This window comes from Laccaria bicolor, genomic scaffold (genome assembly GCF_000143565.1).
Source record: "Laccaria bicolor S238N-H82 LACBIscaffold_2 genomic scaffold, whole genome shotgun sequence".
Lineage (NCBI taxonomy): Eukaryota > Fungi > Basidiomycota > Agaricomycetes > Agaricales > Hydnangiaceae > Laccaria > Laccaria bicolor.
This window is the reverse complement of record NW_001889873.1, coordinates 2922791-2935748: the sequence shown is the minus strand read 5'-3', so window position 1 is coordinate 2935748 and position 12958 is coordinate 2922791. Positions and strand designations below refer to the sequence as shown.

Here is a 12958-nt window from a genome sequence, read left to right as displayed (position 1 = left end):
GAGGCCCACCACTCCTTGCATATGGTATACGTATGTATTACACTGCGGGTAAGCAACTAATATTCTCCAAACCGGACATGCCCAGTCTGTTCTGCGTGCGCCCGAGCCCCTTTCTCGCCTTTGAGGCCTTGACCACAATCCTTTCGGAAACGTTATAATTATGTGCCAAAAGGATGGGTGGCGGCTTACTTCGCATTTCAGGTCAAACGTCGAGGTATTTGTGAATGCTTTCTTCTCGCGGAGAATATCGGCCAGTTTCTTTGCCGCGACAAGAATGGGATCTGAGTCGTCTGAAGATGTCTAAATGGCTGTTAGAAAACGTCGATGTTCGTGTCGGAAACAACATACGATTGGAAATAAAGTCTGGTGCCACTCATTGGGGGCGTCAGGCATGGGCGCAAGCGATGCAGCGTCGTAGTGGATGCCAGAGTAAATCAATAAACAGCGCGTCTTTCCTGGATTTGCACCAGGCGAGAATCGGTCAATGCGACCAGTCTCAACGTCAATGCTTGCGATTTCGGTGGAGTAATGTGCGGCGAGGATGCCCAGTTCGATCGCACCTCCCCATGAGGTAGGTTTGGTGATGGTGGCAATGTACCGTGAGGGAGGCATCCTGCGAAGCGGCGGCGAAGATGGTCAATCAAGTGGAAGACAGAGAGAAAGAGAAAAAAGCGAACCCAAGGATGGCTTCATTGTAGGTTTCTGGATCTCTCTGTATGCCTTCCGCGACAACTGTAGCTAGGTTTTGGATGGATGGATAGCTGCACTTGCAGAATACGCACTCTTACGCATCTGGGATGCTTTGTCAATAGATTGCTCGAAAATCAAAGCGACAGAAGAGAAGAGACACGAATTGTCGTCTGGGACGATCTGGGGTGCGAGAGTTAGCCTGAAAATGGTAAAAGTAAACTGGAAGAGGACGCTACTCTGTGGACAAGAACACTTCCGTTGACATCGATATAATATGGATGTGTGCTGGGCGCTACGGGAGGCGGATGTGGGTTGTCTTTAACAATCTCCTGGGTGATAGGTTCGCTGACGACGATCTGGTCCCCAGCTTTGATGCCCAAGCTGTCTATGGGAAGTTCTGGGACGAGGGTCAAGGGGCGTAGTGGATAACCCGATTTGACTGTATAAAAAAATGTGAGAAGAGCGGGCAGGGTTATCGACGAGGAAGTATGAATGGGACGCACGGATTTGACGGGAGGGCAGGATCTGTGTGGTGGTATATATATTTTGTTGAAGATCGTTTACTGTTTTTACTGAGTCCAGCTGAATCGTAGACACACCCTTGGGATGCCTGAGTCGAATCATGAGGAGAGGTATATCGTAATATTTTTCTACGCGTACACAGCACTGCTATTAACATTATTATGTATCACACCAGATCTCTCTGCCACCTTCAATTCCGGGGACTCACTCGGTGCCTTCATTTCTTCACCGTAAAGTCTTTCTTCCACCCCAACACTCGACTCTGCCTCTCTAATCAACGCCTTCCACTCTTCCTCAACTTCATCATCGTTAACATCTCCAATCCCCACCTCTCCCCCAATCCGGATCGCATCATCTACCTCTTTTGCCTCTTCGTTAGCTTCGGCGAGCGCCTCCATCGTCTTGTCGATGCTCGAGCGTTGCAGTGACGGATGTGCAAGTATGGCTTTGAGGGTAGCTGTGGAGGACTCATACGAATTCATAATCTGCCAAATTGAGTTGAGCAAGCAATAGCGCAGATAATTTAGTCTTACCTCAACATCTCCGGCTGCCGCCTCCACCGTAATGAGAGTTGCTTCAAGAGTGCTTAGCGAACCTAGCCTCTTGGAAAGCAAGTCTTCAAGGTGCTTTCGAGATCTAATGTAGCTCAAAGCCAGAGGTTTACGCTTCTGCTGAAGAGCTGATGAGGCTTTCCGCGTACAGCTATCAGCCGACCAATTAATAACCATAATGTGGGTTATAGAAAGCTTGTTAAACCTACTCGTCAATCTTGAGATGTAGTGCGTCTACTTGTGCACGTAGATTATGCACTGCGGTCTTCAGCTCCAAGATGCCTCGGTCAACGACTGTTATTGTAGAGGAACCAGTTCCGCCAACAAATTTTATGATCTAGACAACAAACTTCAGCATAATGTAGGATAAAACCTGGCATTTCACTCACGTCGTTGTCTGTCACTATGGCCCCTCGATCCCGCTCTAAGAACCGGAGTAACACTTTCGTGTCAATTTCTCGCCAGACGCCGTCATCGACGCCAAGCACTTCGGTAAAAGTCAAACGGAAGCTTTGCAGAGTATAAAGCGCCTCCCCGGGACCACTCATCCTCTCTCGTTGCTTCTCCTCGACCGCGTCAGCCGCACGCTCCATCAGCGATACAACGATATAGTCTCCCCACCACCCTGTATCTGTGTGTTGATGACTCTTACTGCCCTCCTCGCCAATGATACCGATTTGTTCGAGAGCCCACCATAGTGGCTTTCCCACAAGGTATGCTGCAATGCGGACTGGGAGCCAGCCTGGGTCGTAGATCGACACCTTTGCATTTAAGAAATCAGATACCTGAATTAGAGACTTGGAGGTGTGCAGCTCATTCTTCGCTGGGGCGATGGGTCGCAGTCAGTGTTTGTACAATGGTCAGCATCAAAGGGCGTACGATTACGGCTCCAAGGGCGAGTGGCTTGCCAACGCGCGGTACTTTGACGCGCTCCATTAGGCTCCGTCCAGCGTTGAGAACTAGTCTATTGTTGCTGTCTTGGAGGCCCGAACCAACGAGAGCCTCGAGGGCTTTACGCCACCACTCAACATTAGAGTGGAACGATGTGGGATTTGAATGCCTTTGCCGGAAAAAGTCAGAGTAGAGTGCTTGAAAACGAGACGGGGAGGTCGTGGAGTATGGTGGTAAAGCAAAAAGAGGTGAAGAGGAGGATGAAGGCAGCGACGGTGAGCTCAACGACATTATTTGCCTAATATGACTGTCACGTTCAATACTTATTGAATTGGCAGTCTAAACGTCACATCACGTGCACATAACTAAATACCGTGACTACAACACCTCTGGAGCACCAGTGTACCCTCGTGAATGAACTACAGAAGGTCCGTAGTGTGAAATACTCTCCAACGACCGGCGATTGGGAAGCGTCGTATATACTGCAGAAGTCACGGGGGATCCTGGGAACGTGTTTGTGTCCGATCCCATCTAAACAGGCGAAACATCAGCCATAACCAAGTCGTAGGTAAACCTCACTCACATATGGGTTTGTCGACAACAAAGATGGACCATCTGGAAGCCCCGTTGACGACACCATGTTGGTTGAAGGGGCAACAAAAACTCTGTCGTCATGGGCACGCGGATTCCTTCGTCGAACAAACCACCAGAGTGCAACGAGAGCCGCTACAGCGAGGAAAACCAATCCACCGACCACACCCCCAGCTATTGCTCCTGCGTTGGAGTGTGAGCTTGCATGATTAACCGCCGTGGAAGAAGGGCTGAGTGACGAAACGGTCGGCTGAGAAATTACACTGGAGACAGTACTGCTTTTTCGTAGAGACGATGTAATACTGGAAGCCGATGTAATGCTGGAAGTTACAGGGGAATTTAAGAGACCTAAAAATATACCGTTAGGAGAGATGCGACGATAAAGAATTATCGCGTTACTTTGTTGCGCGGCCACAGGGTCAAATGTTTCGTTTACAAACTACGAGCGTGTTAATTCAAATAATTCCTATCTTGTTTGAAAAACGACTGACCGTCGTAACGTCAAGGTATGCCCATACAGGAACATCGGTGCCCGATGGAATAGCGTCTGGAAACCTGTCATAAGTATATGGGGTCAAGCTGTACAACGACAAATAAGGAAAACTCTGCGTACGTCGCAATCTCTGTTGAGGTGCAAGAAAGACTCCAATTTCCCCAGTTTGTAAACGTGCGGTTTTGACAGCCTCCGCATGCACTGACCAGGGAGTAAGTTACAGTACTGCAGATGCACGGATTCGCATTAGAAGAATTCGGTCCTAGGTAGTGTGTGCCATTCGGGAGGGAGTTCACACTGAACGCTGAGGTGCAAGTCTTTAGCTACGTACTGACGGAAGTAGCGAGTGTGAATACGCTGGCCGGTACAGATCCCTTCAAGGTAGGCTGCTACCAAGCACGGTGTCTGTTGCTTGCTATTCATCGCCTATCGTGACGGTCAGGACGCCGATTGTTGTGCAGACGGACCGTTCAAGACAGCGACATAAAAGAGGCGTACCCATGAATATGCGGGGATGCACTGCGTAACGTCGGAGGACTGCGCAGCGACATGGGTGATCAATGGCAATAGGCTCAACGCCCACATTACCCCTCGTATCAGTGTCATTGCAGAAGATTGGGCTCAAGCTTCTTTCCCGAAGTCCCTGCTGAGCTGGCAGTGGAAGGGGAGTGTGGCCACCAGCGCTTGTATCGCTGATGCATACCAGAAACACGGACCTGACATGCCAAAGAGCCACAGGATTCATTTCCATCAAACGAGGCAGTGTAAAGCAGAAAGCAGTGAAAAGTTGGAAGGCCCTGAATATTGAATAAATGGATCCATATGTGTTACGCTACAGCTAAATACTATGGTCCAACCACGTAGCCAGTGAAAAACAGGGTATCACAACTCGGGAACACCAGTGTAACGTGGTCCTGGAGAAGCAACAAAGGTGTTTTGAGAAACTCCCGTGTAATTCGGGGTGACATTGTTGTGCAGAGGGGGGGTATAGGTGGTTGGAGGGCCCTGGCTAGGATATGTACTGGGGTCAGAAGGATCCTGTGAAAGAAGTTTCTCTCTGGCTTGGTTTGGATCAGCGAAAAGAAAAACTTACGTAGACTTTGGGGGTTGGCATGGCGGAGTAAGTACTCGTGCCACCGAAGCTCATGGGGGGCGGGGAGGACGCTGTGTCGGGGCCGTAGTACATTTGAGATGCAGGAGGCGCTTTGTTACGATTGTTGCGACGGATTAACCAGAATATGAAACCCGCGATCAAAGCGAGTATAACGACACCTCCAATAACGCCACCAGCGATGGCTCCCACATTGGGGCCGGACTTCGCTGCGGAGCCAGATTTAGTGGGTGAAACTGTACTAGATTTAGTAGCAGTTTTGGAGCCAGTTGCTGTGTTTGAAGCGACGGTTGCAACGGGGGAGGATTCAGCACCACCTGATTCGCTTCAATGCACTGTACGATGAACAGATGCCAATAACGACGACCTACCTGCGGTTTGAGCGAGGCTGACATTGAATGTATCGGTAGTCTAAAGACATAAAGCTTATGATTCCCGGGTGACATTAGTCGAAAACGAACAGCTTACTTGAACGTTAAGATAAGCATAATGAGGAACGACGGTGCCCGTTGGGAGTGGTTGTGGGAAACTGTGGCCGAGATAAGACGGGCGTTAGCAGTTGAGTATACTTGGTGCGTACACAGAAAGATAAACGGTGCTGCAGTTGCCGTCATACGCGGACCACCTGTACCAACATTTGAATCTAATCAATTGCTCTCACAGGGCGTGAGACTCACCTGAGGAAATTGCGGCCTTGACAATTCGCGCAAGCGCTGAGCAGGGAGTAGTACACCGAGCTGCACCTGCAAGAATTGGCATTTGCAACAGAGGGGCCGAGATAGACATAGTCGGGGGCCAAGGGTGACAGGGTAAACTCTGAAAAGAATGAGTTCATGCAACAGGGGAGTCAGCGATAACTCACGGCCTCCAACACACACACCCGCTAGGGCTGAAGCAACAGTACAAGGGCTCTGTCCAAGGGAGTTATATGACTAGTTCAAAGGAGTCCAGTTAGCATGGCAGGCTTATCCCGTCTGAAAGCGACTCGTACCCAATCATTAGGTGTCAGACAGGTTGCTGCTGTGCTGTTCGACATGGTGGACAGTCAATCGCCGGGCTTGTGGACGCTGGACAGCACAAACTGCTCCTGGAAGATGGGGGAATTCCGGGAAGGTCGAGCGCCTTCTTTTGGGGCAATCATCAGCAGGGCACGGTTTGCGTTCCTGAATCACCGCAAACGATCAAATATGGCCACGCATGCTGTTCATGAGGAGGTTTGTGTGAAAATCAATTTTTTGAGCGCTCACTGCCTCGTCACGAAAATTCGTAGACAAACCAAGAACCAACAGTCTTGAAGCTTGAAGCTTGAAGATTCAAACAGTTGACGAACAGGTTGCAGCAATTGCAAAGCAATAAAACCAGAACGAATGCTACACCCCTCTCTACTCCAAAGATTACATATTGTCCACCTTAACCACTATTCAAAGACGTGCCGCATATAAATCCTCTTGTGGAGTTTCTCCCCAGCCTCTTCAATAACATGAACTTCTTCTTCCGTGAGGTCAGGAACGTTCTTGGTATCCAGAAACTCTTTGATGCGGCTGGCTTTCGAGGTTGTCCTGCGGAACGCCAGATCTCGTTAAATTGAAGGTGAGTGGAAAATAATACCTGCTCACGTCACTAAGATGGCTCCCTTTTGTAAGATCCATTTACCCAGGACCTGCCCGCTAGTGACAGGTTCGCCGCGAGTTTTCTCGAGCCTTTCACGAATGGCTGGGAGAACAGCATCAAGCGGTCCCCCGACGGCCCGTACAATCGGAGTTTGACCACCATACGAAGCGATGACAATTCCGCGCTCTTTGCAGAGTTCGTAGATTGGCTGAGCAGCTTTCCAAACGTAAGGATGTAACTCGATCTGGCGCTGTTAGACCGGAAAGTTGAATGGCGGCAAAAAAAACTTTACCTGGTTCACTGCCGGTATCACTTTGGCCCCTTCCAAAATGACGTTCAAGTCCTCAACACGAAAGTTGGAAACGCCAATTGACTTTGCTAGACCTTGGCTATGTATCTCCTCCATTTCCTCCCACAGCGCCTTCAATTTACCTTCCTTGTTAGCAGGACTTGGACTGTGGATCAAGAACAGGTCGACATAGTCCACATCTAGCTTTCGTAAAGATACTCGCAGAGCCTCGGTGGCGGTCTGCCCCGGCTCCAAGATCTTTAGCTTTGTGGTGATATACAATTCAGAGCGAGGTTTCCCGGAGGCTTTGATACCAGCCGCTAGGGTTTCTTCGTTATTATACATCTGGGCACCATCAAGGTGGGTGATTCCGTTTTCGATTGCGACCTTCACAAAGTCACTGGCATCTTTGCCATACAGCGCAGTTCCTGTGCCAAAGGCTAGCCAGGGAACGGGAGAGCCATCGTTGAGAGTGATAGTTGACATTTGCAGAGATAACTCATTGGAGAGATGTTATATATCGCTTTGTTGGGATTACAAATGAAGCAGCCGTCAGCACGTAGTCAGCAGCAGGTCACTTCGAATCCGCTAGTCAGCACTTCTGATCGATGGTGTCCTGCGTTGCTGAGGCTGCGCAGGTCGGCGGGCGTCGCTGAGAGAGTTATGACTAGCCCTAAAGATATGGTTTTATAGTCCACTTGGACAACAATAAGGGTAATCTTTTAACAACTACAACGACACCTCCTTACCACATGCTGGACGTATTACCTTTCAACGATCCATCATCTCTGGTGTCGTAGACCAAGCGTTGCACTCTTTGGCCGATCATCCTGCAAGTGGATGGTGTCGGTCACCTAGTGTACCTACAATTGTATATAACTTTGACTTGTGTAGATAGAAATCGATATCCTGTGGACTGATGTTGATCTTGCACATGTGACATAAACTTCCGTCATTAATAATAATTTCTTGATCGAGCACAAATGCAGAATATCATGTGACTGAGGGAATAGCTTAGTCAAACTGTACAGTTGCAGCCACATTGTGAACAGACCACGTCTGGCACGCCAATTTCCTCGTCGCCCTCAAGATTCCCCATGGCCCCTTCAACAACGTACGTCCCTTTTGCACAACATTCTCAAATTCTCCTAACTCCCTGCAATTCAGAGTCCCGAGTGCTTCGGTCTGTCTCTGTTTTCTTCCTTGTTGCATTTTTGCAATATTTATTATCTCGTCAGGCCATCGAAGTCCCGGAGACTCTCCTCAAGAAACGCAAGCAAACTGAAAAGGCTCGGGAGGAGCGTCTTGTGGCCGCGTCGGCCGCTCGCAAGGTCAGCATCTATCCCTGCCACTTGGATATGATGCATACGATACATTCGAACGAACGGCTAGCCGAACTTTTAACTCTGCTATGTTGCCTTCAATTAACCATCTTTCGGGACTGATCCTTATTTCCCTTGAAATATGCATGCCGACGTCTTGACATCGTGCTGAATTTTATCTCTCAGGCATCAAAAGCGAAGCGAAAGGTCATCTTCAAGCGTGCAGAATCATATGTGAAGGAGTATCTGGCAAAGGAAAAGGACGAGATCCGCCTGAAGCGTGCTGCACGGACTGCTGGTGATTTCTACGTTCCAGCGCAGCCGAAGGTCTACTTTGTTGTACGCATTCGTGGGTATGCATGCTATTTCCCTATCAATTACAATACGTATTGACTGAATCCCAACTCAAGTATCAACGAGATCGCTCCAAAACCCCGCAAAATCCTCCAACTTCTCCGCCTTCTTCAAATTAACAATGGAGTCTTTGTCAAGGCTACCCGTGCCACACAACAAATGCTCAGACTCGTTGAGCCCTACATCACATACGGGTGCGTTCATTTCGCGTTTTATCTTTTTCAGACATGTTAATGACATCGTCACGATAGCGAGCCTAACCTGAAGTCCGTCCGCGAACTCATCTACAAACGCGGATACGGCAAAGTTCAGAAACAGCGTATTCCTTTGACAAATAACGCTGTAATCGAGGAAGCTCTTGGCAAATTCGACATTCTTTGCGTCGAGGATCTTGTGCACGAGATTGCAACCGCAGGCCCTAATTTCAAGCAGGTAATGGCAATCACCACGCTTACGATGTTGAATAGATGATAATTTTTTGGCAGGCATCTAACTTCCTCTGGCCCTTCAAGCTTTCCAACCCTACTGGTGGCTGGAGAACACGGAAGTTCAAGCACTTTGTTCAAGGCGGTGACTTTGGTGACAGGGAAACCAACATCAATAAATTGATTAGGCAGATGAACTAGTTTTCTTTCATACTTACATCACATGTTCTATGGCATTATGTCACATGATGACTCGAACGTGCGCGCGTGATCTGTTACCCCAATTTTTTAAGAGATGCCGCGTAATCCCCTATCCTTTCCAAATCTTTTCTCTTCTTTGTCCCCCTGCTTCATGGCTCAAGTTCACGCTGCGCTCCAGGCATTATTGGACTCTAATGCTCAATGGGCGCGCGACGTCGACGCCGCTGAGCCAGACTTCTTTCAGCAGTCCGCGAAAGGACAATCACCCCAGGTTCGTCCTTCAGGGCCTCTTGCTATTGCCAATCATGGCACATTTTTATCTGTTGTAGATCTTGTGGATCGGCTGCGCTGATTCTAGAGTCCCAGAGTCTGTTATCACAGGTGCTCGTCCTGGTGATATTTTCGTCCATAGGAACATCGCAAAGTGAGTAGCGGCAACCTCTCTTGCGCGGTTCGATATTGAATTCTTCCCCCTTGCGCAGTCAAGTTCACCTAGATGATAAGAGTGTCTTGTCCGTACTCCAATATGCGGTCGACTTCGTGGGGGTTCAACATGGTGCTTTCAATCTATTTCTCTTACTTTTATGCCATCCCAACCTCCTCTTGCCTCGTAACACCCCTTTTAGTCGTTGTTGTCGGTCATAACGAGTGTGGAGGTGCCGCGGCGTGTCTAGGTGCCGCTCAGTCCTCCCCGTCTATCTGCCCAGCCGTTACAGTCCCTTCTCTACCTGCGGAATCACCTCTCAACACCTGGTTGGATCCTCTCACAAGGCTTGCACAATCCCTTCATCTTTCCACCACTCCACACGTTGAAGCCTTGCCTGTGCTCGTTGAAGAGAACGTCAAGAGGCAGGTTGAGAATCTAGCGAAGATCCGTGACGCTTGGACGAAAGGTGTTTGGATTCACGGTTGGGTATATGACATTGCCAGTGGTACACTGAGGGATCTTGGTATCTCTCAAGGCCCTCAGTCCAAGTAGGTGATGGACGTTAGACACCAGTAGAACACGTTGTGTAACATGAAAGAAATGCCTGGGAAGTTATACCTGTATGTAGTAACAATTAGAGGTCGTCTTGTACCATTATGTCCCTTCCTGACCGTCTCTTGGTGCAGATTGCATCCTACAACACAAATCTTCAGGGCGTGCTTGGCCTTCCTCAGGATTTGGTCGACTGGCTTGCTCCCACATTACAGGTTTCCAACTTCCTCTTCCATCAACAACGAGCACCAGACATCATTGCTGTCGGTTTCCAGGAACTTCTCCCTTTGCATCTTGGACGTACGTCCTCCTCTTTCGCCCCGTCAATCTCACCTGACATATATATACAGTTTCCGGGCTCTCCAAGGCAGTTCTCAGCAGCAGAAATGCGCTTATATTGTCGCAGATAGAGGAACATGCGCCAAACAAGGAGTCTTACACACTTATTGCGAAAGTAGTCAACGTTGGCGTTGCGCTATTGGTTTATGGACGCGATGCTGGTATTGCCAGAAAAGTGTGCGACGTTCAGACTCAATGGACGGGATGTGGTCTTGCGTACATGGGCAATAAAGGCGCCGTTGGCGTGCGGTTTCGCGTTTTGAACGCCGAGGGTGATCCAGGCGAAACGTATACGTGGGTTTTTTTGGAAACTACTACCACGTTCTTGACTTACCTGTATAACCCAGATTCGTCAACTGTCATCTCGCAGCCTTTGATCATAGGGTTGAACAGAGAAACGCAGACTTCAGACACATCGTCTCTACACTTCTCTTTCCTCCGGTTACTGACTCTAGTTCACCCAGTACAATCTACGAGACCTCTCATCTGTTCCTCCTCGGTGATCTGAACTACCGGCTGGATATCCCACCTTCCCACCCGCTGTTCGAGATACGAAATCTCCCAGGATTTTCTGGCGCCATCGACTCTGAGGCCACCAGAAAAGAGCTAGGAATGTTCGACCAACTTACGACAGAGAAACAAAAAGGACACGTTTTCATGGGCTTACATGAAGGAGATTTCTGGAAATTTAAATGTAGTTACAAATACCAGCTTGGCGAAACTGACAAGTATAGGTGAGCCACTGTGATTAATGCAAATGTACGACTGTGACACCAATCTCAGCACAAAACGAACGCCGTCATGGACGGACCGAATCCTGTACGCTACGTATAGCGATTCGCCCGATACTCCTGGTGAATGCGGAATAGCCAATCTGTTGTATACCAGCATCCCTTCTTACACGACATCTGATCACGTAGGTTCAAAGCCTCAGGGTCTGGCCATTTACTCACTGTTCTCAGAAACCCATTATTTGTCTATTACTTTTACCCCCTTCAACACCAAACTCGTCATCCTCCATACCCCTCATCCGTCTTCCAGCCACATACGTACCCCTCCCTGATCGAAGAGCGGCACTGAAACGTTATGTGGGGCGAATACTCGACCGCATCGTCGGAGTAATTTGGTGGCTGTTGACTTTACTTGGAGCCGGATCGGGAATTATCGGTAGCTTCAATTTTTTCTTGGGCTTGGGTGCTTGGAAATGGTGGAAAGCAAGTTCCCTTGTGTAGTTTTATATTATCGGGCACCTGAAAGCCGAGCGAATACATTAAGTATGTAGGGTTATTAACACGGTGTCCTACTAACACCACATGAAATGTATAGTCATTTACAAACGAGGGAGGAAATATACGGGTGATTTACTTATAAAATGATAAATGGGGCGTGCAAGAATTGAGCGAGAAAAGAACGTTGTCCGTTTCAAGAAGCAAGAGTTGGTAAGTTGGCAAGTCGCAAAATGGGTATACACTGGTATGATCGTCGGACAGAGATGCCGCCACTTCGCCCAATTAGCCTTAGTTGACCTGATCAGCAAAAGAGAGCTTGGTTGTTTTAATAAAAAGTCGAGCGACGGATAAAATCAAAACATCACTAACCAACTCGGTTGCATGTGCCTGCAACCCATCTCCCTGCATGGCATATTGGTCTCGACATTCTACTCTCCTGGGTGTGCGCGCTATGACCGTAATTGTGGGTTTGTTCTAAATAGCTGCTGAAATAGGACATACCAACGTCATCCTGCAACTGGGAGCGTGTCAGATCGTACATGTGGGAGGGCGGGAAGTCGAAAGTCGATTCGACAGTCAAAACATGGGCTCGTAAATGAACAAGTTCTGCCGCGGAAATCCTGGCATTTTCACGATCACTTCGTAACTGCGCAGTGATGCGCCTGAGTGAATCTTTCAGCTGAGCTGGGCTCAGAACACTGATATCTTTCAAGCCAAGTTCTTCCAAAAAAGAAACCCAATGTTCGTCCAAGAAAAATGGTACTGGTTGCTCCGCATATGGAGATATAGAGACACCTTCAGATGGCGGTGTAGAACCCAACGCAGAAGAGTAGACAGATGAAAGTTGCGTGCGCAGCGAGTCGCGTTCGTTTAACAGTGCAGCCAAGGACGTGTTCAAATCATGTATCTGAGTGTGAGATACCTGTAAAGCCTGCTGACATTGTTCGTAGTGAGTTCGCAATTCCTGAATCTCTTGATGGGCTTCTTCAAGTTTTGCCCCTTCCGAGGCATGCGCCGCTTCAGAAAAATGCTTGTATGAGTAGAAAAGTTGCTGCAGCTTCTCAAACTGTTCTTGAGAGGATCTTGCAGCCTCTTCGCGATTTTTCTCTATGAGGGAAACAATAATATCTGCTCCAGTCTGAAGAGCCGGTGAGTGAATGGGAGAAGGTTCGAGGGCGGCCATTGGGGTACCAATGGGGTAGTACTTGACAAATTGTTTAACTGGTGTTTGGTATTGGGATTTGAAACAAACAGAACTACTCTTTCTTTCACGACCGTCATGGCTGCTTTAGCATCGTGCGTTGTATTCTCCTTCTCATATTTGACTACTCTCTTCTTACTCAATAACTAGAGTTCTTCC

General features: G+C 48.5%; 8 protein-coding genes across 8 annotated transcripts; 3 read left to right on the top strand and 5 right to left on the bottom strand.

Moving 5' to 3' along the window:
• Window positions 1–56: 56 nt before the first annotated feature.
• On the bottom strand, window positions 57–873 carry LACBIDRAFT_230039 (uncharacterized protein; the record flags this gene model as incomplete). The annotated part of the gene is made up of 5 exons (XM_001874888.1): window positions 57–140; window positions 190–281; window positions 342–613; window positions 678–732; window positions 783–873. Coding segments are annotated over 5 exons (594 nt in total), but the record flags the coding sequence as incomplete, so codon positions are not given.
• Window positions 874–1340: 467 nt separating this feature from the next.
• Window positions 1341–2945, bottom strand: LACBIDRAFT_306127 (uncharacterized protein; the record flags this gene model as incomplete). Its single annotated transcript, XM_001874887.1, has 5 exons — window positions 1341–1697; window positions 1746–1914; window positions 1973–2100; window positions 2153–2581; window positions 2643–2945. 5 exons carry the CDS (start codon window positions 2943–2945, stop codon window positions 1341–1343), a joined length of 1386 nt encoding a protein of 461 aa, XP_001874922.1.
• An 87-nt stretch (window positions 2946–3032) lies between these two features.
• Window positions 3033–4489, bottom strand: LACBIDRAFT_306126 (uncharacterized protein; the record flags this gene model as incomplete). The annotated part of the gene is made up of 6 exons (XM_001874886.1): window positions 3033–3185; window positions 3238–3593; window positions 3645–3684; window positions 3737–3800; window positions 3859–4042; window positions 4237–4489. 6 exons carry the CDS (start codon window positions 4487–4489, stop codon window positions 3033–3035), a joined length of 1050 nt encoding a protein of 349 aa, XP_001874921.1.
• A 131-nt stretch (window positions 4490–4620) lies between these two features.
• On the bottom strand, window positions 4621–5885 carry LACBIDRAFT_306125 (uncharacterized protein; the record flags this gene model as incomplete). Its single annotated transcript, XM_001874885.1, has 8 exons — window positions 4621–4776; window positions 4832–5166; window positions 5221–5260; window positions 5318–5378; window positions 5430–5474; window positions 5527–5665; window positions 5715–5781; window positions 5841–5885. 8 exons carry the CDS (start codon window positions 5883–5885, stop codon window positions 4621–4623), a joined length of 888 nt encoding a protein of 295 aa, XP_001874920.1.
• A 381-nt stretch (window positions 5886–6266) lies between these two features.
• LACBIDRAFT_306124 (uncharacterized protein) lies at window positions 6267–7235 on the bottom strand (the record flags this gene model as incomplete). The annotated part of the gene is made up of 3 exons (XM_001874884.1): window positions 6267–6408; window positions 6466–6698; window positions 6753–7235. The coding sequence occupies 3 exons, from the start codon at window positions 7233–7235 to the stop codon at window positions 6267–6269; spliced, it is 858 nt and encodes a 285-aa protein (XP_001874919.1).
• A 592-nt stretch (window positions 7236–7827) lies between these two features.
• On the top strand, window positions 7828–9108 carry LACBIDRAFT_292327 (60S ribosomal protein L7). The gene is made up of 7 exons (XM_001875421.1): window positions 7828–7863; window positions 7917–7932; window positions 7988–8080; window positions 8258–8424; window positions 8482–8619; window positions 8677–8857; window positions 8911–9108. Exons 1-7 carry the CDS (start codon window positions 7847–7849, stop codon window positions 9049–9051), a joined length of 753 nt encoding a protein of 250 aa, XP_001875456.1. The 5' UTR covers window positions 7828–7846; the 3' UTR covers window positions 9052–9108.
• Window positions 9109–9193: 85 nt separating this feature from the next.
• Window positions 9194–10110, top strand: CAN2.2 (carbonic anhydrase). The gene is made up of 4 exons (XM_001875420.1): window positions 9194–9322; window positions 9381–9475; window positions 9534–9607; window positions 9678–10110. Exons 1-4 carry the CDS (start codon window positions 9203–9205, stop codon window positions 10028–10030), a joined length of 642 nt encoding a protein of 213 aa, XP_001875455.1. The 5' UTR covers window positions 9194–9202; the 3' UTR covers window positions 10031–10110.
• Window positions 10111–10134: 24 nt separating this feature from the next.
• LACBIDRAFT_306121 (inositol polyphosphate phosphatase) lies at window positions 10135–11601 on the top strand (the record flags this gene model as incomplete). The annotated part of the gene is made up of 5 exons (XM_001875419.1): window positions 10135–10330; window positions 10381–10663; window positions 10717–11103; window positions 11153–11285; window positions 11332–11601. 5 exons carry the CDS (start codon window positions 10135–10137, stop codon window positions 11599–11601), a joined length of 1269 nt encoding a protein of 422 aa, XP_001875454.1.
• Window positions 11602–12958: the final 1357 nt, after the last annotated feature.